General features: G+C 38.9%; 1 protein-coding gene across 1 annotated transcript in view; it reads right to left on the minus strand.

Moving 5' to 3' along the window:
• Nucleotides 1–426: 426 nt before the first annotated feature.
• Nucleotides 427–25,659, minus strand: part of LOC106022618 (vomeronasal type-2 receptor 116-like) — a 35,291-nt gene continuing 10,058 nt past the window's right edge. The window contains exons 2-6 of the mRNA XM_040734091.1: nucleotides 9,809–10,100; nucleotides 8,656–9,462; nucleotides 7,779–8,006; nucleotides 4,439–4,562; nucleotides 427–1,446 (exon numbers count right to left, since the gene is read on the minus strand). Coding sequence (XP_040590025.1) covers nucleotides 551–1,446; nucleotides 4,439–4,562; nucleotides 7,779–8,006; nucleotides 8,656–9,462; nucleotides 9,809–10,100 — 2,347 coding nt within the window. The 3' untranslated portion in view covers nucleotides 427–550. The remainder of the gene's footprint in view (nucleotides 1,447–4,438; nucleotides 4,563–7,778; nucleotides 8,007–8,655; nucleotides 9,463–9,808; nucleotides 10,101–25,659) is intronic.

Below are 25,659 nucleotides of genomic sequence, written 5' to 3' on the forward strand. Positions count from 1 at the left end.
AAAATGTAAAGAATTTCTATTTCTTCAGAATAAAATCATATAACATAAGAAAATATAATAAACTGATGAAGTGTCTTAAGGGTTTCAGAAATCAAGCTCTATATTGAAACAATTTTGCTGCAATGAATGTCAAATTAACGAAATGTTTAAGAATTTTTACATAGATAACTAGATCTGTTATCGGTACTCAGAGTTTATAGAGTAAATAAATAATTTTTGAAATCCAGCTGCAAAATTAGTAAAATTTGTGAATTATCCATGTGTGAGGAAATCACAAATTTGCTTTCCCTTGCTAAGAAATGAAATCATTATACAATGATAATAGTGAATGCGAGAAGTCAATTCAGCACATATTTCAACATGAAAAAAATATTAGATACAGATTTATAAGGTATCCTAATATTGTAACTTAAAGAAATAGCAGTATATAGGATCAAATGTCATATTATACCTTCATGTGTGAGTGTTTAGAAGGGGAAGCACAAGCGTACTTCAAAGCTCTTCAACTTAAGAAACAAGTGAGGTGGGTTTTAAGGTTTTACCTCTTAGTCTATGTTTTGTCCCTGATGTGATGAAGTGAGTTCCTTTCTGGCCTTAAGAGTATGATGTAGCACTTTGGGGCAAAGATGATGCCTAAGAGTGATGCACTAGAAGCCAGGATAGAGAGGGCTTCCATAGCCACCATGACCTTCCCCTTGGTGCTGTGGTAGACAGGGAGGAAACTGATCCAGACACTGCAGAACACAAGCATGCTGAAAGCCAGGAACCTGGCTTCATTGAATGCATCAGGAAGATTCCTGGATAAGAATGCCATAAGGTAGCTTCCCATGGCCAGTGTTCCCAGGTATCCCAGGATGCAGTAGAAGACAAGAGCTGAGCCTTTGTTGCAAATGATGATGATGCGGCCATGTTCTGAATATACATCTTTGTCAATAAATGGAGGACAGGTTGCCAGCCAAATTCCTGAGAGAACAACTTGCAGCAGGGCACATATGGGAATGATGAAATTCGGGGCCTTTGATATCAGAAACATCCTCATTTTCCCTGGAGTGGTGATCTTGAAGGCTACAAGTACAGTCAGAGTTTTTGCCAGCACAGTCGAAAGAGCCACAGTGAACAGCAGTCCAAACATGTTCTGCTGTAGGATACAGTTGACTGTGTGAGGACGGCCAATGAAGAGCAAGGGACAGAGAAAGCAGAGGGTCAGAGTGATGAGCAGGGTATAACTGAGAGCCCTGTTATTGGCCTTAATAATGGGAGTGTCTTTGTGTTTAAGAAACACCCAGAGAACAAGAACTGTGAGTGAGGTGAAGCCCAGGGAGATGAAGCTGATTGTCTTCCCCAAGGGGTCATCATAGGCCAGGAATGTCACGCTTTTCTGTAAGCAGTAGTTCTTCTTTGTGTTTGGATAGTGACTTTCTGGACACATCACACACTGATCCACATCTGGCAGAAATGAAGGTGATCCTGAGTAGTTATGCATCCTTTTCTTTTTATCCTATGCTATTTTCCAACTCTAGAACATTGCAATGTTATCTGAACCATTTGCTTTGTTTCTAATACAAATATTAAAGGATTTTTCTAGAGAAAATATTTAAACTCAATTTGCCTTCTACTTCTTGATGACAGAAAGAAAATGGCCTCAATGTTTCCTCTGTTGTATGCCTATCATCTCCTATCTTTTAGAGACACTGTTGTACCTGATTTATGAGTCATTAAAGCACTGAAATACACTGCATGGAACTAATTTGAAATGTACATTTAGCATTCTTAAATTCTTGGAGCCTTGAAACACTTCATCAGTGACATTTTTCTTATAATTCTGTACACTAATAACTGTACACTAATAACTATGTGATGAATATATATTTATATAAAACTGTTCTTTTATTCTAAAGTCTTCATGGAACTCTGTTTGAATACTGTGTTCCTAATAGTATATTAACTTACTTTTATATTATGATGTGTGCTTATGGATTTTCTGTCACATTTTCAATAAATTAATTATGTCCATTATTCTATATACATTTTAATTTTGAAAGGAAAATTAATTTTATTTATACAATCACATTACCATTCATATTCCCTATAAAATATATTCTGATCATGATTATATCCTCCTCAATTCCTGTCAAATGTTCCCCACCCCTTACACTCTCTATGGGTCCTCAGACCTGAAACTTGATGCCCTTGAAGAACAGCCAGTGCTCTTAATTTTGGAGCTATCTCTCAGGCCCACATAATTATTTTCATGTTGTTCTCCTCTGTTTTTACTCCCTTTCTTCAGTTTTTGGAACATTTATTTTGCTTTAAATATTGTACATGATAATAAACGCTTTGTATGTCTTTTTGCTGAAAGGCATGTATTTTGCAAGGTATTCAAATTACTTTATAAATGATTAAACATTTTCTTTTATGGTAGAGATTAGATTGTCCTATATTATTTGAACAAGTAACTTATTTAAGTGTCTAATATTTATGTGTTGTTCTCATTTTTCCGGCTACATTTTCTCCTAAAGTCTAGTTATTAACCTCAACCCATGTGGAATTTTGCTGTGTGGCTCACATGCTTCTCTTTAACGCAACCAGAAGAAGAACATGAACGTTGCATATAATGAGTGTGTGTAAGTCGAATGCATCCTAGGTAATGAGGAGGTGTTTCATCTTGTCAGCCTCAATATATTTCCTAAAAGAATTAGATCTTGTAAATATACAGCATGAATAGATTCCAAGTATAAAAGCAAAATACAATTTAGGAAGTTTGTATTATAAAAGGAAAGAACGAACCAGGCATATGTGGCACATGCCTTTAATCCCAGCACTCGGGAGGCAGAGGTAGGTGGATCTCTGTGAGTTCCAGGCCAGCCTGGTATACAGGCTAGTTCCAGGACAGCCTCCAAAACAACACAGAGAAACCCTGTCTCAAGAAACCAAAATAAAAAATCCATGAGGCCTTTTCCAGATGTAATTATTTAAAATATTTCATGAATATCTTAGCAAGGAATATATGTGTAGGATTTATTCTTATTCTCATAATGACTCGATTTCACTCACATACAATTGATTTAGATTTTATTTTTGATCCTAGTATCATCTATCTATGTATCAACTCTGTATCTAAGAAATAAAACCTATAAATAAATATAAATAAATAGACCTACTCTATTTTCAGAACCATGATGGTCTATAAGATTTTAGAGATGTAAAAGGTAGGATCCACAAAAATATCCTTAATTTGATATCTATGAAGAGTTGGTACTTAATTGGCATGTGTTCAACTCTGTCTTGAGTAGGTCCACCCACCTGTTTCATTTATTTGACTATTTGGTTCCCATTTGATGTAACATTTAGTAATTATTGGGAGTGATGTTGTGGTTCAAAAGAACTGAAGACTTTCCCATGGGTACCCTATGCCTTATGCTTTATGAAAGAAGATTTTGATGGGGATCAGCAAGCAGGCTTAACACTCCGCTATTTGAAACCTCACTGAGATGTCTGGCACAGAACACTGCCTCATTTCTTCCATTCTAGACCTTGCCCATCAGAAAGCCCACCATGGCGACTTACTCCTCTGAAACTGCTCAACCACCTACAGATCTTCTTAAGTCTAGGCTTCCAGACTGGGTCTCTAGACCTGCTATGTAATTTTCTCACCAGTTTTTCCAAGAGACACCTAGGAGTTTCTTTTGTCTGTTTATTAAACGTGCCTTTTTTAGTTGGCTTTTTTCATCGGTGGGGAAACCCAATATCCATGGATCCAATATTTATCAGATGTGATTTCTCATCTTTTCACACAGGCATTCTGTTGTTCCAGCATTGTGGATTTGTAGTCTCTGAAACTATGAGCTCTATGCTAAATGCTATATTTTATAAGTGCCACTGGTCATGATTTCTTGAAATAGATAAGAAACTGAAATGAAGCTGGTATCACTGAGTAGGCTATAACATGAAAGATATGACCATGTAATTAGATTGGACAAATGTGAAAGACTTTTGGACTTTGTTCATTAAAATCACTTTACATGGCTTTGCATTGCCTTTGGTGACTCTAACCATCTGAAACTACACGTTCATTTAAATGCCTTTTTTTTTTTTTTACAAATTGTTTTGTCATGGTGCCTTTCCGAAGCAATAGAAAAGACACTAAGACAAAAATCTCGGTGAAATGAACCATATCTCTCTCTGGCACATGAAGAGAGAAGTTTTCCATAGGCATAAGTGTTCCCAATTATGCAGGAACACAAAGCAGATTTGAATTTCAATGTCACTAGTGGGTTATTTCAGTTGCTATAACTGTAACTTGCAGTTTTCTAACAGTTAGAATTAGGATGATTGTCTTCACTGATGGGAACATATACTTCAATAACGGATGTTTCTTCATTTTTTAGATCTTGCAGATGAAGCAAGGGTGGATGTTTTCTGCATGGCTGATATTTACCTGTCTCATTGGAAATCTCATTCTCTGAGCAATGGGTACAGTCAAAGCAACAGGCAACCATGCCCTCTTGGTGGGTTTTCCTGAATCCAGGTTCACAACTCACACTGCATACAGACTGAGGAATCTGAGAAGAACAAAATGAATGGTAACAAATATTCACGGTTTCATGGAATCTGTAATAAGTAGAGGGTTTAGATATTTTATATTTGGATTGTTAATTCTAATAGGTTGGGTCATTCAAAGGCCCTAGTCGTCAATATATGTATTTAATGACATGACTTTTTTGGAAAACTTTTGAAAGATAGTGAGGCAAGGTATAGAGGCAAAATATTATGTCCTTTATAGCATGCCTTGATGAGACTACACACCTACTGTATCCTGACCCCTGGATACAAGGACAAATTAACTATAATTCCATAGTGATGGTTCATCATGTCAACCCCACAGGTCTTAGAGCCATTGTGGAAACCACCCTAAGACAATTATTATGAAAGTTTTTGAGATTAGGTTGTTTGACATCAAAAATCTTCTCTACAGTGCATGGCACCAATTCTTTGGCTGTGGTTGCAGAATGAATGAAAAAGAAGAAAGGATGTTCACAGTAGAATCCAGATGTCTCTGTTCCTTGATGGTTACTGCAATGTGAACAGTTACCTCTATTGCCTAAAACCATTGCTTCCCGCAGTGATTGAATATATCCTAAACTGTTAGTCAAGAAAAATCTTCCTATACTCTTCATTAGTTAGCATTTTTTGTAACAGCTAATAAATAACTAAAACATCTACACATTCCAGGCATACTACTCTTCATGGACAGGGGTCTAAAAGCAAAAGACAACTGACTAAAGCTTAAACATTCAAAGCTAGAATCAAATAAATCTGTCAAGTGACTCATGATGATGATAGAGATAATCATGAAACAAATACTATGATTATGACATTAAATAAAGGACCAGATTAGAAAATATATTGAGGTTCTATCTACAGTAATAAGACAACAAAAGGAGATAAAGGGGATACAAATAGGAAAAGAAGAAGTCAAACTTTCACTATTTGCAGATGATATCATAGTTTACATAAGTGACCCAAAAAACTCCGCAAGGTTACTCCTAGAGCTGATAAACACCTTCAGCAATGTGGCAGGATACAAGGTAAACTCAAAAAAATCAGTGGCCCTAGTATATACAGATGATGAAGTGACTGAGAAAGAAATCAGAGAAACATCACCCTTTACAATAGCCAAAAACAGCATCAAATATCTGGGAATAATGTTAACCAAGGAAGTGAAAGACCTGTATATCAAGAACTTTGTGTCTTTAAAGAAAGATATCAAAGAAGATACCAGAAAATGGAAAGATCTCCCATGCTCTTGGATTGGTAGGATCAACATAATAAAAATGGCAATCTTGCCAAAAGCAGTCTACAGATTCAATGCAATCCCTATCAAAATTCCATCACAATTCTTCAAGGACCTGGAAAGAACATTAATTAACTTTATATGGAAAAACAAAAGGCCCAGGATAGCCAAAACAACCGTATACAATAAAGGATCTTCAGGAGACATCACCATACCTGACTTCAAGCTCTATTATAGAGCTATAGTCCTGAAAACAGCTTGGTATTTGCACAAAAATAGACAGGTAGACCAATGGAACCGAATTGAAAGCCCTAATTTTAACCCACACACCTATGAACACTTGATATTTGACAAGAAGCTAAAACTATACAATGGAAAAGAGAAAGCATCTTCAACAAATTGTGCTGGCATAACTGGGTACTGGTATGCAGAAGACTGCAGATAGATCCATGTTTATCGCCTTGTACAAAACTTAAGTCCAAATGGATCAAAGATCTCAACATAAATCCAGCCACACTGAAACTTTTAGAAGAGAAAGTGGGAGATACTCTTCAACGAGTTGGTACAGGAGACCACTTCCTAAACATAACAACAGTGGCACAGTCACTGAGATCGACAATTAACAAATGGGACCTTCTGAAACTAAAAAGCTTCTGTAAGGCAAAGGACACAGTCACAAAGACAAAAAGGCAGGCCACAGAATAGGAAAAGATATTCACTAACCCTACATCTGACAGAGGGCTAATCTCCAAAATTTACAAAGAGCTCAAGAAGCACGTCTCCAAAACACCAAAGGATCCAATTAAAAAGTGGGGTACAGAACTAAATAGAGAATTCTCAATAGAGGTGGCTAAAATGGCCAAGAGACACTTAAGAAAGGGCTCAACATCCTTAGCCATTAGGGAAATGCAAATCAAAACAACTCTGAGATACCATCTTACTCCTGTCAGAATGGCTAAAATCAAAAACACCAAAGACAATTTATGCTGGAGAGGATGTGGAGAGAGAGGAACACTCCTCCACTGCTGGTGGGAGTGCCGACTCATACAGCCTCTTTGGAAATCAGTATGGAGATTCCTCAGGAAAATGGGAATTAATCTACCATAGACCCAGCAATTCCACTCTTAGGCATATATCCAAATGAGATAAATTCATACAACAAGGGCATCTGCTCCACTATGTTCATAGCAGCATTATTTGTAATAGCCAGAACCTGGAAGCAACCTAGATGCCCCTCAACTGAAGAGTGGATAGAGAAAATGTGGTACATTTACACAATGGAGTATTACTCAGCAGAAAAAATCCAATGGAATCTTGAAATTCACAGGTAAATGGATAGCACTGGAAGAAACTGTCCTGAGTGAGATGAGCAAATTGGCAAAGAATGTGCTGGCAAAACCAGCAGAGACAGCTGATCTCTACAGGGGAGAGCTCTTGGACACCAGACCAACAGTGGGGAGGCCAGCATGGGACTGATCTGGACCCCCCAATGTGAGTGTCTGTGAGAAGGCCTGCGCAACCTATGGGGCCCTGAGCTGTGGATCAGTGTCTATCCCTGGAATACAAACAGTCATCATGTGCCCATAGCACAAAGAGGGATGCTCTTTCAGCCTGGACTCTTAGGGGAGTTCCTGGACCCTACCCAGAGTGAAATGACAGACTCTAGATATCCCCTATGTGGAAAGATTTGGCAATAGGGGGGGGAGGGTGTGGGGGAAGGGGAGTGCGGGAGGAGGGGAGGGAGAGGGAACTGGGATTGACATGTAAAACAAGCTATTTAAAATTAAAATAAAAATGATAAAAAAAGAAAAAAAAGAAAATATACAGTTCATATAACAAAATTGTGTAAAAAACAATTGGTTATATTGACGGTCATTTGTGTCTATAAATGGGCTCTGTGTGAGCAGTGAATATTTATGATAAGCAGAAATATGATTTTTAAATATACCTACAGGTCAAAATGCTGGAATAAGATGAAACCCACCTCTGTCAATCCTGTGGCCCACTGTATCATATGAGATGATAACGACAACTTCTGGCCCTTTGGGGCATTTGTAGAGAAAGTTCCTACCTTCACATTTAATCCAAGACCTTTTGGAAAATTCCAAAAATTGAGAATGTCATATTCTTCATGTGATTTCCTTTTCCAATTCAGAAGTACCTGGTATCCAGTATGATTGAAGGCTTGTATGTTCTTTATAAAAGGGTGAAGCTAAGGGAGATACATACTATGTTGTTACATAAACTCCAGAAATGTGCAACAGAGGCAGAATCAGAGAACATCTCTTACTAATGTTAGTTCCTGATGCCAAAAGCACTTCTAATATAGGTATAAATCACATCAATCAAATGATACACAAGAATAATGGAAATATCATTATGCTTCTAAAATATTCCAAAAACTTTTATTGAAAATTGTAGAAGCAAGCATTCACAAGCCATGAGTGTACACAGAGAAAAATCTTTCCCACATTTTTAAAATGAAGTCATTCCCAAAGAAGTCTCGAAATTATTTAGAGTTTTAGAATGTAAAATGAATGATCTAATGAATGATAATTCACTAAGCATAAACATTTGGAAGTCTTAGTTTTCATTGAGAAATGTCTCTGTCTCTGCCTTTTCTATGTATTGAAATCTCCTTCTTAAATCAAAATTTTATATTGATTATTTTGCCCTGAAAATATTGTATGGCACTTGGTAGTACAACTCTATTTTGATTTAAAAGAAATCTCTCCTTGCACAGTCTGTCTCTTAGATTTTAGACAAAATAATCTAAAATATGTAATCTGTAGCTTGAGTGAATTTATAAGGCCTTCGATCATCAGGTTGCTGCTGGTATAATACTAAAGAAGTGGCCTTACCTGCCAAGGGGAAAATGCCTTCTCTCTTCCTTTCTCAAGAGCATGAAATTGTACTCGATTGAGCATCATCTCATGTAGACTGTGGGCCACAGCATACACAGCAGTGTACACATTGTAACTTTCTTCACTCATAGCCATATCAAATAACTTCCCTGGCAAGAACTCCAAAGAGGCATTAGGCTTACAGTTTTCCACAATTTTACAATCTTTCCTCAAAAATGAGCATTTGAAGAATAAATTCCACAATACATGAAGAAAAATATCTTTGGGGTATTTGAAAGGATTGGCTGCCTCAATAAAATTTGTGAAATTAATAATCTTCTCATGATTGTGTGAAAAAATAAGGGCACCATGCATTGAATCTAACAGAAAATTGTCATTGAAGCTAGTATTATCCCAGTTGGAGTTCAAGACCCAGACTTTCCATGTCAGAAACTTCTGCTTAATATATATAATTAAGCTTAGTAGTGAATCACTGTCACCATAAATAATAATTACATTTGTTGATGATTCCACAATCTGAACATGGTTTTTCCAGGATGTGGTCAGAAATGCACCCCTATTAACTTGTATCATTTCCACAAATGCTATGCAGACTCCATTATCCTCCATTGCATGTCTCAAATCTGACAGAGTCTGCGCACCTTTGTGATCATCTATAATAAAAAGTCCAACCCAAATCCAGTGGAAATGAAGCATCAAAGATACAATACCAAGCATCAGAGATGTGTCCTTTGGAGCCACCTGGTACAAGGAAGAAAACTGCCTTTTTTCACTCAGGGTAGTATCAAAAGACCCAATAGTAAACTGTAGAGAAAAATAAACAGTTACAAAAAGATTTTTATAAAATTCAACTCAATTCTCCAGCAATGTTTTTAAGCATGTAGTATAGTAGTTCTTTCAGGGTCAAACCTACATTCCTATGGGTTTCCAGAGTAGTACATAATATATTCTGTTGTTCAATGCTATGCTTTCTATAGTCAACCCTGTCCCTTCACTCTATTCTATACTACATGAGTACAGATGCATTACAAACTACTGTCTTCATCAGTTGCCTCTCCAATAAGAGTGAGATAAGTTTCCACATTTTCCTAGGCCACTCAAAACATGATCAAGAATAGCTGACGTCATGTCCTAGCCCATCATCTCTCACCTGTGGAAATTTATAAAGATTCAGCAGTGTCCCTATGTATTCTGATATTGCCCATGATGGCCCTGTAATTACAGCAGCTGACATGCTCTCTCTTGCACATCTATAGTTGGGGAGGGCATAATCAATGCCTGAAAGTATTCGAAAAACATTTTCCAGAGTATTTCTTTGACCCGCTGGGACATTCTGAACCACAAATCCCAGTGTTGTATTGGGTAACAGATAGGGATTGCTGTTGATCTCCTCAATGGCAAACATCATGGCCAAAATACACTGGTAATTCCTCACCTTAAACCTGAATAGAAGGCAAAAGACTATTTAGGAGGAAGGCTCACACCACATAAGACCTGACATATGTACAAGATTAGTGCAATGGCTGTCACAGTTTTAAAACTTCCTTTAAAAATCCATATTTAAATATTCCCCCTTATTTGCTTGAATTATAATGAGAATGCAGGCTCTTTGATATCTCCTTACATGGGGTCTTGTGGATATGTCAACTTGCTGGAGGTGGATGAAGCCATCCAGAATTTGCTGACACCATGGTGCTAGTCCTGTCTTCTCCCACTGGGAGAGTGACTGTCTCAGATCCTTCAGGACCCATCGTGAGACCTATTGGATTATTGGGCCTGCTTGCAACTACAGGAAGAGAACCTTGAACTTGTACCCACCAGGAGAAGATGAAACCCCACATGAACCCACTGGAAGAAGGGATGGGAAGACAAAAAATAAGAACATATTCAACAACAGAAAAACTAATATGTCACATCTAGAATCTTGGGACTCTACATCAGCAAGACCTCAACATCCCAACACAGGTGAAGCAAAAGAGAATGACCCAAAAAATCCTTCATGAAGATGATAGAGCAAAAAGAGAAAATGAGAAAATCCTTTAAAGAAATGGAAGAAAAAGCAAACAAAATAATCAGGAAACAGAGCAAATCACAAGCTGAAAATTGCAAGAAACAATTCAAACAGTGCAGGATTTGATAGCAAAAATAGTGACATTACAAATACAGTTAAAGGGAGTGCTGGAAATAGAAGTACTTAGTAAATGATCAGGAACTACAGATGCAAGCAAAACCAACAGAATACACAAGGTGTATGAGAGAATGGAAGTTGAAGATGCACTAGGAGAAATAGATTCATTGACCAAAAATAATCTTAAGTCCAGCAAATCCCTAACACAATATGTCCAGGAAATCTGGGACAGTGTGGAAAGGCTTAATTTGAGAATATTGTGTATAAAAGAAGATAAAGAAACCAACTCTAAGGTGCACAAAACATATTCAACAAAATCACATAGGAAAACTCACCCAACTTAAAGAAAGGCATGTCAATGAACATACAAGAAACTGAAAACTAAATAGAGTGAATCACAAAAAGGCCCCTCACAACATAATAATTAAAACATCAAACATACAGAATAAATAAAGTTTTAAAAGCACGTAAGGAAAAAAAGCTAAGTAATATATAAAGGCAGACCTATCAGAATTACAACTTATTTCTCCAAGAAAATTCTGAAAGCCAGAAGGTCCTGGATAGATATTCTACAAACACTATGAGATCACAGATGCCAGCATGGACAACTATAGCTAGAAAATCTTTCAATCATTATAGATTGTGAAAACAAAATATTAAACAACAAAAGCAAATTTAAACAGTACACATCCATTAATCCATTCCTACAGAAATTACCTGAAGGAAAACACAAACCTAAGGAAGTTAACTACTCTCACAAAACATAGACAATAATAATCCCATTTTACTTAAAGTAAAAATGAAAAGCAGGATAAATTCTCACATAATAGCAGCACAAGCACCACCAGTACAAAAATGAGAAGAATTAACCTTCAATGGTCCCAGTGCCTGGCAAGTGCCAGTGCAGCTCCCATCCTGGAGGGAACAAATGCAACACAGTATCCTTGTCTTCTTCTGCAACCATGGGACCAGACAGGAACCAAGGCACCCCAACATCCTAACCTCCTTCTCTTCCTACAGGTCTAGGACCAAATATAGAAGAGCTACCAGCTGATTGGAATTACTTACACCCACCATAAGGGAACTCTGGTCTTGTACCTACCAGGAGAAGAAGAGGTTCTTTCTGCACCCACTGGTAGAAGGGTTGAGTAGGAGACAATACAAAAACTACTTAGCAATAGAAAAACAAATATGATATTGCCAGTGTCTAGAGACTCTACACCAACCAGACTCCAACATTCCAGTTCAAATGAAGCAGACAATAATGACTATAAAAACAACTTCATGAAAATGATAGAGACCCTCAAAGAGGATATGAGAAAATCCCTTAAAGAGATGGAAGAAAAAACAAACCAAACCTGTAGTAAACAGAAGAAAAACAACTCAAAAAGCAAGAAATAGAGGAAGAAACAAAGCAAAAATTGCAAGAAACAATTCAAACAGTGCAAGGGTTGAACACTGACATAGAGCCAAAATAAACCTCAGTCTGAAGTAATCATGGAAATAGAAAAGATGGGAAAATGGGCAGGTACAACACATGCAAGCATAGCCAACAGAACACAAGAGGTGGAAAAGAGAATTTCAAGTGTTGAAGATACACTAGGAGAAATAGAGTCATTGACCAAAGAAAATCTTAAGTTCAACAAATCCCTAATGCAAAATATCCAGGAAATATGGGACACCATGAAAAGACCAAAACTAAGATTAATAGATATTGCAGATGGTGAAGAAAACCACCTCAACGGGGCAGAAAATATATTCAACAAAATTACAGAAGAAAACTTTCCCAACCTAAAGAAAGACATGCCAATGAAGTTGCAAGAAGCTCACAGAACACTAAATAGAGTTGATCACAAAAAAGCCCCCTCACCACATAATAATCAAGATTCCAAACATAGAGAATAAAGAAAGAATATTAAGAACAGCTAAGGAAAATGTTCAAGTAACATATAAAGGCAAACCTATCAGAATTACACGTGATTTCTCCATGGACACTCTGAAATCTAGAAGGTACTGGATAGATATTTTACCTACACTAAGATACCACAGATGCTAGCCTAGACTACTATACTCAGCAAAGCTTTCAATTGCCATAGATGGAGTAAATAAGATATTTCAAGACAAATGAAAATTTAAACAACACATATCCACTATCCCAGCCCTACAGAAAGTTCTGGAAGGAAAACTCTAAACCAAGAAAGTTAAGTACAACCAATGACAACATAGGTAATATATAATCCCCTTTTATCAGCAGTCAAATGAAAAAAGGTGGAAATACAAATACAACTCCACCACCACCACCCAATCCAAAAGAAACAAGAATGAGCAATCAACGGTCATTAATATGCCTCAATATTATGGTCTTATAGCCCATAAAAAGAAACAGGCTAACAGAATGGATATAAAGACAGAAACTGTCCTTCTGCTGGATACAAGAACACACCTCTGCTTCAAATACAGATGATGGCTAAGAGTTAAAGGGTGGGAAATGATTTTCCAATCAAATTGCCCCAGGAAACAAGTGGGCTAGCAATTCTAATATCTAACAAATTAGACTTTAAACTAAAGTCAATCAAAAGAGATGAAGGAGTTCATTTCATACTCATCACAGGAGAAATCCATCAAGATGAAGTTTCAATGCTGAACATCTCTGCCACAAATACAAAGGTATCCGCACTCGTAAAAGAAACAGTATTAAAACTGAAATTACATATAAAACCTCACACACTTATAGGGGGAGACTTCAACACCCCACTCTCACCACTAGACATGAATATTGTCAGGACCTGAATATGGTATTTCCATACATGCCTCAGCTCAATTCCAGGTGCTCAACTCTCTTACTGTGTTTTAGATGTTGACTGGTTTCTTCCTGATGGCTTGGCTACTGTGGAGAATGGGTTCTAATTTGTGTAACAATAGACCTTGTCCACACACCCATCATGAGCACTAGTGGAACGTGCATGGGGACTAGTAGGTCTTGTCTCAAGACTGGTGAGACATACCATTAAAGAAAGTCTGAAGACTTGTGTCTATGCATTCTAGGACCATCTCTCATGTTAAAAGGAGTGTTTCCTCCTCAACTCTAAATACATGATAATCGATGTCTTCTGCCAGTACTCCCTCTTTTGGAAAGCTATTTAAGAGGATGCTTAAATGATCTCTTGTCTCCAGTATGGACTGAGAACCCTCTTGAAGTATCAAATATCTTTGTCTCATTCTGAACACCTTTTGGTAGCTAGGACTTCCCTGATCCATAATCCCCTACTCAGGGTCAGGCCCTAGGCTGTTTGTCTGGTTCTGAACACAGCCCTAAAGACATCAGTTAAGAACAGATGGTTCTTGCAGTCCAGGATTGATACTGGCTGGACCTTGGCAAAATGGTGCCAAAACGTGGTATCCGGGAATGGAGGAAAGAGTTGATGGACACCACAGAGGTGTGGACACTCCAGAAGAGTTGACATGGCTGATTGGTAGATACCACAGGTGTACGTGTCTGCGAAGAAGCATGTGGAGTAAAAAGAAAAAAATGAGTTAGGTGTGGTGAGTGAATGGCATTTAGTCAGGAGTAAAATTGTATGTAATTGTAGAAGTAGGAAACAGACAATTGTTGATATAAAACAGGAAGATGTAGTTAGCTGACTAAGAAGTTAAGTGGGTTAATTATATTGTGCATAAGTATAGATATGAGACAGAAAAATATCAGTCAGATGATAAAGAAGTGAAACGTAAAGAATTTTCCTCAGGAGTAAAAATTGCAGATAATTGTAGATGTGAAACAGGAATATTAGCCAGATGATAAAGAGGAGTTATCCGTGGAAGTAAAAATGTATATTATATTTCCCCAAAATAGTAAAGAATAGTCTTGTAAAAATGCTGTTAGTTTTACTGATGCTTATGATAGAAGAGCAATTTATGTTATAGATGGTAAGAAATATGTGGAGCAAAATATCTGTCTTCAGGTCAGAGAGTCAAGTTATGAACTGTCGCAAAGTTTTTTCAGTTTCTAGTAAATGATTCATATAATTTGTGTACTGATAATTATGTTTTTAAAGTTCTTCAAGTAATGGAGACATTTCAATACATTGGAACTAGTAATGATCAGTTAAAATATGGTTGGAGCAAATTCAAATTGAATTGCCATGTTTCGTGGGTGACATAAGAATTCATTCAAACCTTCCGAGACCAGTGGCTAAGGAGAGCGAATCAATAGATGGATTAACAAAATTTGTCACTTTATCTCAGGCATTGAGAGCTCTGCAGTCTCACAACTTTCATCATCATAATAGCAGAAGTGTAAGAAAAACAATTTGGTTTAACTGGACAGACCGTTCATCAAAATTGTCAAACAGTGAGTGTACCCACTATATTTACATGTAACTAATTTAAGAATGAACCCTTGAAACCTAGTACCTAATCATTTATAGCAAACGAATGTTAATCATGTTGCAGAATTTGGAAAGTAATAATATGTGCATATGGCAGTTAATAGGTATTCAGGTTTCTTAACGGCCACTGTGCAACCTGGAAATGCCACCAAGCATGTGGTAAGTCATTGTTTAAAAAGTGTTCTACTTCAATACTAACAGACATCATGTGTCCATAACACAAAGAGGGTTGCTCTCTCTGCCTGGACTCTTAGGGAAGTGCCTGGACCCTACCCTGAATGAAATGATATACTCTAGATATCCCCTATGTGGAAGGAATTGGCAATAGAGTGGGAGGATGGGGGTATGGGGGTGCGGTAGGAGGGGAGGGAGAGGGAACTGTGATTGACATGTAAAATAAGCTATTTAAAATTAAAATAAAAACTATTTAAAAAAAGAAACAAAAAATGTTCTACTTACATGGGAGTTTCAAAAGTGATAAAGAACAGACAATGGATCTGGATATTGTAGTAAGGAATTCAGCTATTTTGTACTCAATAGTAAACTGATCAAAAACAAGGACAAGGAATTACGGAGCATGTTCATAAGTCCTTGAAAATGAAACTTTAAAAAAATGGGGTAGTTATATCCCTAGTGTCCACATAATGCATTAAAAATTTTAAATGTGGATGCCAGTGAGTAATATGCTACAGACAGATTCTGGCATGATGGAACTTGTATGACTTTTGGTCAGATCAGATGGAGACATCAATACACTAGACAGTGGAAGAGACCCAATTTGGGGTGGAGGGAAAGTTTGTGCTTTCTTGCAGGAAATGTATAATGCTTGATGGTTGCCAGAAAGTTTTGGTGAGATGCATGGAGCAGAGAAAAACCGTGGGAACCTGCCCAAGCCAGTTTGAGTGACACATGATGAACCAGAGTTGCTGACCCTTGATGTCATTGAATCTATAGTCCATGGGAGAAAGGAGGCAGTGGCTTCCAGAATTCCAGTGTTTCAACAGGCCAGCTACATCATCTTCCCAGAACCATGATCTTCATCCTGGAGCTGACAAAGAACTGCATGACTTCAGCCTTTCCAGGCCGCAAACTCCGGCGAGCCCAGCATCAGGTGAGATTGGGTCTCTGGGGGGGGCACTCCCCATCCCCTGACCTACACCTATCCCCTCAATCTTCCCAGGTTGCTCCTTGGCATCCAGAAGACCTGCCCACACAGGGAAGACATCAGCCCCTCCAGGCCCCAAACTCCGCCAAGCCCAGCTTTGGGAGAGCTTGGGTCTCCAGCAGGGACAATCCCCATCACCTGCTCAACACCCATCCCCTCGATCTTCTGGGGCTGCTCCTGGCATCCAGAAGACTGCCCACACAGGAAAGACACCAACCCTTCCAGGCCCCAAACTCCGGTGAGCCCAGCTTAAGGAAAGACATCAGCTCTTCCAGGCCCCAAACTCCACCGAGCCTAGCTTCCAGAAAGACATCAGACCTTCCGGGCCCCAACCTCCAGCAACCCCAGCTTCAGCTTAAGCTTCAGTGACAGCATCCCCAGCTTCAGCTTCAGGAAGGAAGGAGACCCGTGGAGACGGAAAGACCCCACCAGAACCTACTAGAAGAATGCATGGGAAGAAGACAGAATAAGAGCTCACTCAGCAATAAAAAGACCAACATGGCTCCACCAGAATCTAGGGAACCAATGCCAGCAAGACCTGAAAAGCACTGCATAGACAAAGTAGAGGAAATAGACATTAAAAATTATTTTATGAAGATGATAGAGACCCTCACAGAAGAAACGAGAAAAATCCCTTAAAGAAATAGAAGAAAAAACAAACAAAAAAATCAATGAAAAGGGGAAAAATTCAAGAAATGAACAAATTTCTCAAAGAATCTAAAGAGCACCAAGAAAACACAACCAACCAAATGAAGGAAACAACTCAAACAGATGAAGGATTGAAAGCTGAAATAGAAACGATAAAGAAAACACAGAATGAGGGGATGCTGGAAATAGAAAAGCTGAGTATCAGGAACTACAGATGCAAGTATCACCAATAGAATACAAGACATAGAAGAGAGAATCTCAGGTGTTGAAGACTCATTAGAGGATATAGAGTCATCATCCAAAGAAAATCTCAAAACCAACAAATCCCTAACACAAAATATCCAGGAAATATGTGACACCATGAAGAAGCCAAACCTGAGAATAATAGGTATAGAAGAAGGCGAAGAAATACAACTCAAAGGTATAGAAAACCTATTCAACAAAATCATAGAAGAAAACTTCCCTAACCTAAAGAAGGATATGCCTATGAAAATACAAGAATCTTACAGAACACCAAATAGGCTGGACCAGAAAAAGAAGTCACCTCACCATATAATAATCAAAACATCAAACCTACAGAATTAGAGAAAATATAAAGAGCAGCTAAAGAAAAAGGCCAAGTAACATACAAAGGCAGACCTATCTGAATTACACCTGACTTCTCAATGGAAACGATGAAATCCAGAAGATCCTGGACAGATGTCCTACAAACGCTACAGGAACAAGGATGCCAGCCCAGACTACTATATCCAGCAAAGTTTTCAAATATTCCATGACAAAGCCAGATTTAAACAATACGTATCCATGAATCCAGCTCTACATAAAGTGCTAGAATGAAAACCTAGATCCAAGGAAGATAACTACATTCACAAGGACACAGGCAATATATAATCATACTTTACAAAACACCAAAAGAAAAAGGGAGGAGAAACTACACAAAATAACTTCACTAACAAAAAATCAAGCACAAACAAGAATCATCAATCAATGGTCATTAATATCCCTCAATGTCAACGGCCTCAACTTGCCTATAAAAAGTCCAATCCTTTTGCTACATACAAGAAACACATCTCAATATCAAAGACAGACGTTATCTCAGAGTAAAGGGTTGGGAAAAGATCTTCTAATCAAACGGACCCAAAAAACAAGCGGGTGTAGCAATCCTAATATTTAACAAACTAGACTTCAAATTAAAATCATTCAAAAGAGATGAAGAAGGACATTTCATATTCATCAAAGGAAAAGTCCATCAAGATGAAGTCTCAATTTTAAACATCTGAGCTGCAAATACAAAAGCACCTACACTCGTGAAAGAAACATTACTAAAGCTCAAATTGAACATAAAATCTCACACACTAATAGTAGGAGACTTCAAAAATCTGCTCTCAATCTGCAATTCAATGCAATCCCCATTAAAATCCCAGCACAATTCTTCACAGACCTTGAAAGAACAATAATCAATTTTGTATGGAAAAACAAAAGACCCAGGATAGCCAAAACAACCCTGTCCAACAAGGCAACGTCCGGAGGCATCACCATCCCTGACCTCAAGCTCTATTATAGAGCTATAGTCCTGAAAACAGCTTGGTATTGGCACAAAAATAGACAGGTAGACCAAAGGAATCAAATTGAAAACCCGGGTATTAACCCACACACGTACGAACATCTGATCTTTGACAAAGAAGCTAAAAATATACAATGGAATAAAGAAAGCATCTTCAACAAATGGTGCTGGCATAATTGGAGACTGGCATGTAGAAGAATGAGGATCGATCCATGTTTATCGCCATGCACAAAACTTAAGTCCAAATGGATCAAAGACCTCAACATAAATCCAGCCACACTGAACCTCTTAGAAGAGAAAGTGGGTGGTACCCTTGAACGAATTGGTACAGGAGACAGCTTCCTGAACATAACACCAGTAGCACAGACAGTGAGATCAACAATTAATAAATGGGACCTACTGAAACTGAGAAGCTTCTGTAAGGCAAAGGACACAGTCAGCAAGACAAAAAGGCAGCCCACAGAATGGGAAAAAATATTCACTAATCCCACATCTGACAGAGGGTTGATCTCCAAAATTTACAAAGAACTCAAGAAGCAAGTCTCCAAAACAGCAAAGGACCCAATTAAAAAGTGGGCTGCAGAACTAAATAGAGAGTTTTCAATAGAGGAGTCTAAAATGGCTGAGAGGTACTTGAGAAAGTGCTCAACATCATTAGCCATCCGGGAAATGCAAATCAAAACAACTCTGAGATACCATCTCACTCCTGTCAGAATGGCTAAAATCAAAAACACCAATGACAATTTATGCTGGAGAGGATGTGGTGAAAGGGGGACACTCCTCCATTGCTGCTGGGAGTGTCAACTGGTTCAGCCACTTTGGAAAGCAGTATGGAGATTCCTCAGAAAAATGGGAATAAACCTACCACAAGACCCAGCAACTCCACTCTTAGGCATATATCCAAAACATGCCCATTCATACAACAAGGATGTCTGTTCCACTATGTTCATAGCAGCTTTATTTGTAATAGCCAGAACTTGGAAGCAACCTAGATGTCCCTCACTCGAAGAGTGGATAGAGAAAATGTGGTACATCTACACAATGGAGTACTATTCAGCAGAAAAAAATAATGGAATCCTGAGATTTGCAGGCAAATGGATGACACTAGAAGAAACCATCCTGAGTGAGGTAACCCAGTCACAAAAAGAGAAACATGGCATGTACTCTCTCATATATGGATTTTAGACATAGATCTGGGGAGTGCCAGCCTACAATCCTATGGCCAGAGAGTCTGGGAAACAGAAACTTCATTTAGTGGCTGGTTAAGTACTGAGCTGAACTCAAGAAAGCCAGTATCAGAGAGGGAGGACTGATGATCAAAGGGATTAAGACTGGGCTGGTTTAACCCCCAGAAACAGCTGACCAGACAAAGGTTAACTCTTGAATCCCAGGCATCAGCCTGGGAATCCAGCATGGGACTGATCAAGACCCCCTGAATCTGGGTGTCAGTGAGGAGGCCTAGGGAATCTATTGAGCCTTGGGCAGCAGATCAGTACCCATCGCAAGTATACACACGGACTTTGGACTCCCATAGAACAATGTGAGGTGCACTCTCACCCTGAACTCTTGGGGAAGGATCTAGGCCCTGCCCTATATGAAATGACAGACTATGGACACCCCCATGGAGGGCCTCACCCTCCCTGGGGGAATGAGGGGATAACGGGGGGGGGGATGGGGGAGGGCACGGGAGGAGGGGAGGGAAAGGGAGAGGGACCTGGAACTGACTCGTGTAGCAACCTTGTTTCTTATCTAAATTTAAAATGGAAAAAAAAATCTGCTCTCACTGCTAGACAGGACCTCCAGACAGAAACTTAACAAAGAAACAAAAGAACTAATAGAAATTATGACCCAACTGGGCTTAACATACATCTATAAAACATTCCACCCAAACACAAAAGGATATACCTTCTTCTCAGCACCACATGGAACCTTCTCTAAAATTGACCACATAATAGGAAACCTAGCAAATCTCCACAGATACAAATTTGGAATAACCCCCTGTATCTTATCAGACCACCATGCATTAAAATTAGTATTCAACAATAACACAAACCGCATAAACCCTACAAACTCATGGAAATTGAACAATGCATAATTGCACCATCCCTGGGTAAAGGAAGAAATAAAAAAAGAAATTAAATACTTCCTGGAACTCAATGAGAATGAAGACCCAACATACGCAAACTTATGGGACACTTTGAAAGCAGTGCTGAGAGGAAAGTTCATATCACTAAGTGCTCACATGAAGAAACTGGAGAACAGTCATACTAAAGAATTAATAGCACAGCTGAATGTTGTAGAACAAAAAGAAGCAAACTCATCCAGGAGGAGCAGACGCCAGGAAATAATCAAGTTGAGGGCTGAAATCAATGAAGTAGACACCAGGAAAACATTGAGAAGAATCAATGAAACACAGTTAGTTCTTTGAGAAAATCAACAAAATAGACAAACCTCTGTCCAAACTAACCAAAAGACAGAGAGAGAGCATGCTAATTAACAAAATCTGAAATGAAAAAGCGGACATAACAACAGACTCTGAGGAAATCCAGAGAATCATCAGGGCATACTTTGAAAATCTGTACTCCACAAAATTTGAAAATTTAAAGGAAATGGACAATTTCCTGGATAGATATCACTTGCCAAAACTAAATCTAGAGCAGATAAACAACATAAACAAACCTATAACCCCTAATGAAATAGAAGCAGTCATCAAAAGTCTCCCAAAGAAAAAAAAGCCCAGGCCCTGATGGCTTCAGTGCAGAATTCTACCAGAAATTCAAAGAAGAGCCAATTCCAATACTCCTCAAAGTATTCCACACAATAGAAGCAGGAGGCTCACTGCCAAACTCTTTTTTACGAGGCTACAATTACCTTGACACCCAAGCCACACAGACACATGTAAGAAAGAGAATTATAGACCAATTTCCCTCATGAACATTGATGCAAAAATACTCAATAAAATACTTGCAAACCGGATTCAAGAACACATCAGAAAAATCATCCACCATGATCAAGTAGGCTTCATCCCAGGAATGCAGAGGTGGTTCAACATTAGAAAATCTATCAGTGTAATCCACCATATAAACAAACTGCAAAAGAAAAAACCCCATGATCATCTCACTAGATGCCGAAAAAGCCTTTGATAAAATCCATCACCCCTTCATGATAAAGGTCCTAGAGAGATCAGAGATAACAGGAACATACCTGAATTTATAAAAGCAATATACAGTAAACCAACAGCTAACATCATACTAAATGGAGAGAAACTCAACACAATTCCTCTAAAATCAGAAACAAGACAAGGCTGCCTACTCTCTCTATATCTCCTCAATATTGTACTTGAAGTTCTAGGTACAGCAATAAGACAACAAAAGGAGATCAAGGGGATACAAATAGGAAAAGAAGAAATCAAACTTTCACTATTTGTAGATGATATGATAGTTTACATAAGTGACCCGGAAACTCCACAAGGGAACTCCTAGAGCTGATAAACACCTTCAGCAAAGTGGCAGGATACAAGGTAAACTCAAAAAAATAAGTGGCCCTAGTATATACAGATGATGAAGTGACTGAGATAGAAATCAGAGAAACATCACCCTTTACAATAGCCATAAACAGCATCAAATATCTGAGGATAAGGTTAACCAAGGAAGTGATAGACCTGTATATCAAGAACTTTGAGTCTTTAAAGAAAGAAATCAACGAGGATACCAGAAAATGGAAAGATTTCCCATGCTCTTGGATTGATAGGGTCAACATAATAAAAATGGCAATTTTGCCAAAAGCAGTCTACATATCCAATGCAATCCCTATCAAAATTCTGGTACAATTCTTCAAGGACCTGGAAAGAACAATAATCAACTTTATATGGAAAAATAAAAGGCCCAGGATAGCCAAAACAACCCTATACAATAAAGGAACTTCAGGAGGCATCACCACACCTGACTTCAAGCTCTATTTCAGAGATATAGTCCTCAAAACAGCTTGGTATTGGCACAATAATTGGCAGGTAGACAAATGGAACCAAATCGAAAATCCTGATTTTTACCCACACACCTATGAACACTTGATTTTTTACAAAGAAGCTAAAACTATACAATGGAAAAAATAAAGCATCTTCAACAAATGATGCTGACATAACTGGATACGGGTATGCAGAAGACTGCAGATAGATCCATGTTTTTCATCAGACAAAAAGGCATTCCACAGAATGGGAAAAGATATTCACCAATCCCACATCTGACAGAGGGCTAATCTCCAAAATTTACAAAGAACTCAAGAAGCAAGTCTCCAAAACAACAAAGGATCCAATTAAAAGGTGGGGTACAGAACTAAATAGAGAATTCTAAATAGAGGAGGCTAAAATGGCCAAGAGACACTTAAGAAAGTGCTCAACATCCTTAGCCATCAGGGAAATGCAAATCAAAACAACTCTGAGATACCATCTTTCTCCTGTTAGATTGGCTAAAATAAAAAACACCGAAGACAATTTATGCTGGAGAGGATGTGGAGAGAGGGGAACACTCTTCAACTGCTGGTGGGAGTGCCAACTCGAACAGCCACTTTGGAAAGCAGTATGGAGATTTCTCAGGAAAATGGGAATCAATATATCACAAGACCCAGCAATTTCACTCTTAGGTATATATCCAAAATGAGGTAAATTCATACAACAAGGGCATCTGCTGTAATATGTTCATAGCAGCATTATTTGTAATAGCCAGAACCTGGAAGCAACCTAGATGCCCCTCAACTGAAAGTGGATTGAGAAAATGTAGTACATTTACATAATGGAGTATTACTCAGCAGAAAAAAACAATGGAATCTTGAAATTCTCAGGTAAATGGATAGCACTGGAAGAAACCATCCTGAGTGACGTAATCCAGTCACAAAAAGACAAACATGGTATGTACTCACTCATATATGGATTTTAGACATGGATCAGTATAGTACCAGTCTGCACTTCCACTGACAGAGAGTCTGGGAAATAGGAAAGAACCTAAAAGATATGCATAGTACCAAAGAGAAGAGGAATGAGGCAAGATCCTCTGAATGGATGGGGAACACGGAGATGGGTGGGGAGGGGACTGGGAGCTGGAAAGAAGAGAGGGGGAGAAGAGGAAGAGAGCTTAGGTCCTGGGGGAACAGGAAGGTAGACTGGGGGAAGAGAATAAGGGGAAGAGGGAATCATAGGTTAGAAGACCGATCAGGTACCAGTGTGACCTCTAGTGGTCTAAATGGATGACACCAATTGGCAAGCTAAGCAATAGTGTAGAGACCACCTTGAATGCCAATTCCTGGTAATGAATTGATGTCTATAACCATCCGGGAGCCTTCCTCCAGTGACTGATGGAAGCCGAGGCAAACACCCACAGTTAAATACTAAACAGAACCCAAGGAACCCAGTGACAGAGAGAGAGGAGCGATGAGAAAACTGGCAAAGAATGGGCTGGCAAAACCAGCAGAGACAGATGATCTGAACAGGGGAGAGCTCTTGAACCCCAGACTGACAGCTGGGAGGCCAGCATAAGACTGATCCAGACCCCTGGATGTGAGTGTCATTGAGGAGGCCTGGGCAACCTACTGGGCCCTGAGCAGTGTTTATCCCTGGAATACAAACAGACATTGTGTGTCCATAGCACAAAGAGGGATGCTCTCTCAGCCTGGACTCTTAGGGGAGTGCCTGGACCCTACCCTGAGTGAATGACAGACTCTAGATATCCCCTATGAGGAAGGAATTGGCAATAGGGTGGGAGGTTGGGAAGGGATGTGGGGTGCCTGAGGAGGCAAGGGAGAGGGAACTGGCATTGACATGTAAATAAGCTATTTAAAATTAAGATAATAAAAAACAATTATGGTTAAATACATAAGTCAGAGCTAGCCATCACCCCCATGTCCCCTAATTTCCCCAGGGAGGGTGAAGCCCTCCTTGGGGGTGACCATAGTCTGTCATTTCATCCAGGGCAGGGCCTAGACACTCCCCTAAGAGTTCAGGGTGAGAGTACATCTCACATTGTTGGATGGAGTCCAAAGTCCATTTGTATACCCGGGATAAATACTTATCTACTGCCCAAGGCTTAATAGATTACCTAGGCCTCCTCACTGACACCCACATTCAGGGGGTCTTCATCAGTCCCATGCTGGATTCCCAGGCTGATGCCTGGAATTCAAGAGTTAACCCTTGTCAGGTCAGCTGTTTCTGGGGGTTAAACTAGCTCAGTCTTAATCCCTTTAGTCATCAGTCCTCCCTCTCTGTTACTGGCTTTCTTGAGTTCAGCTCAATGCTTAGCCATGGGTGTCTGCCTCTTCTTCCATCACCCACTGAATGAAGTTTCTGTTTCCCAGACTCTCTGGCCATGGGATTGTAGGCTGGCACTCCCCAGATCTATGTCTAAAATCTTTATATGAGAGAGTACATGCCATGTTTCTCTTTTTGTGACTGCGTTACCTCACTCAGGATGGTTTCTTCTAGTGTCATCCATTTGCCTGCAAATCTCAGGATTCCATTGTTTTTTTCTGCTGAATAGTACTCCATTGTGTAAATGTACCACATTTTGTCTACCCATTCTTCGTTTGAGGGGCATTTAGGTTGCTTCCAAGTTCTGGCTATTACAAGTAATGCTTCTATGAACCTAGTGGAACAGACATCCTTGTGTGAATGGGCATCTTTTGGATATATGCCTAAGAGTGGAGTTACTGGGTCTTGTGGTAGGTTTATTCCCATTTTCCTGAGGAATCTACATACTGATTTCCAAAGTAGTTGAAAAGTTGGCACTTCCACCAGCAATGGAGGAGTGTTCCCCTTTTACCACATCCTCTCCAGCATAAGTTGTCATTGGTGTTTTTGATTTTAGCCATTCTGACAGGAGTGAGATGGTATCTCAGAGTTGTTTTGATTTGCCTTTCCCTGATTGCTAAGATGTTGAGCACTTTCTCAAGTGCTACTCAGCTATTTTAGACTCCTCTATTGAAAATTCTCTATTTAGTTCTGCAGCCCACTTTTTAATTGGATCCTTTGGTATTTTAGAGACTTGCTTCTTCAGTTCTTTCTAAAATTTGGAGGTCAGCCCTCTGTCAGATATGGGGTTAGTGAATATTTTTTCCCCATTAT

Source organism: Mesocricetus auratus, unplaced genomic scaffold (assembly GCF_017639785.1).
Source record: "Mesocricetus auratus isolate SY011 unplaced genomic scaffold, BCM_Maur_2.0 Super-Scaffold_100037, whole genome shotgun sequence".
Taxonomy (NCBI): Eukaryota; Metazoa; Chordata; class Mammalia; order Rodentia; family Cricetidae; genus Mesocricetus; species Mesocricetus auratus.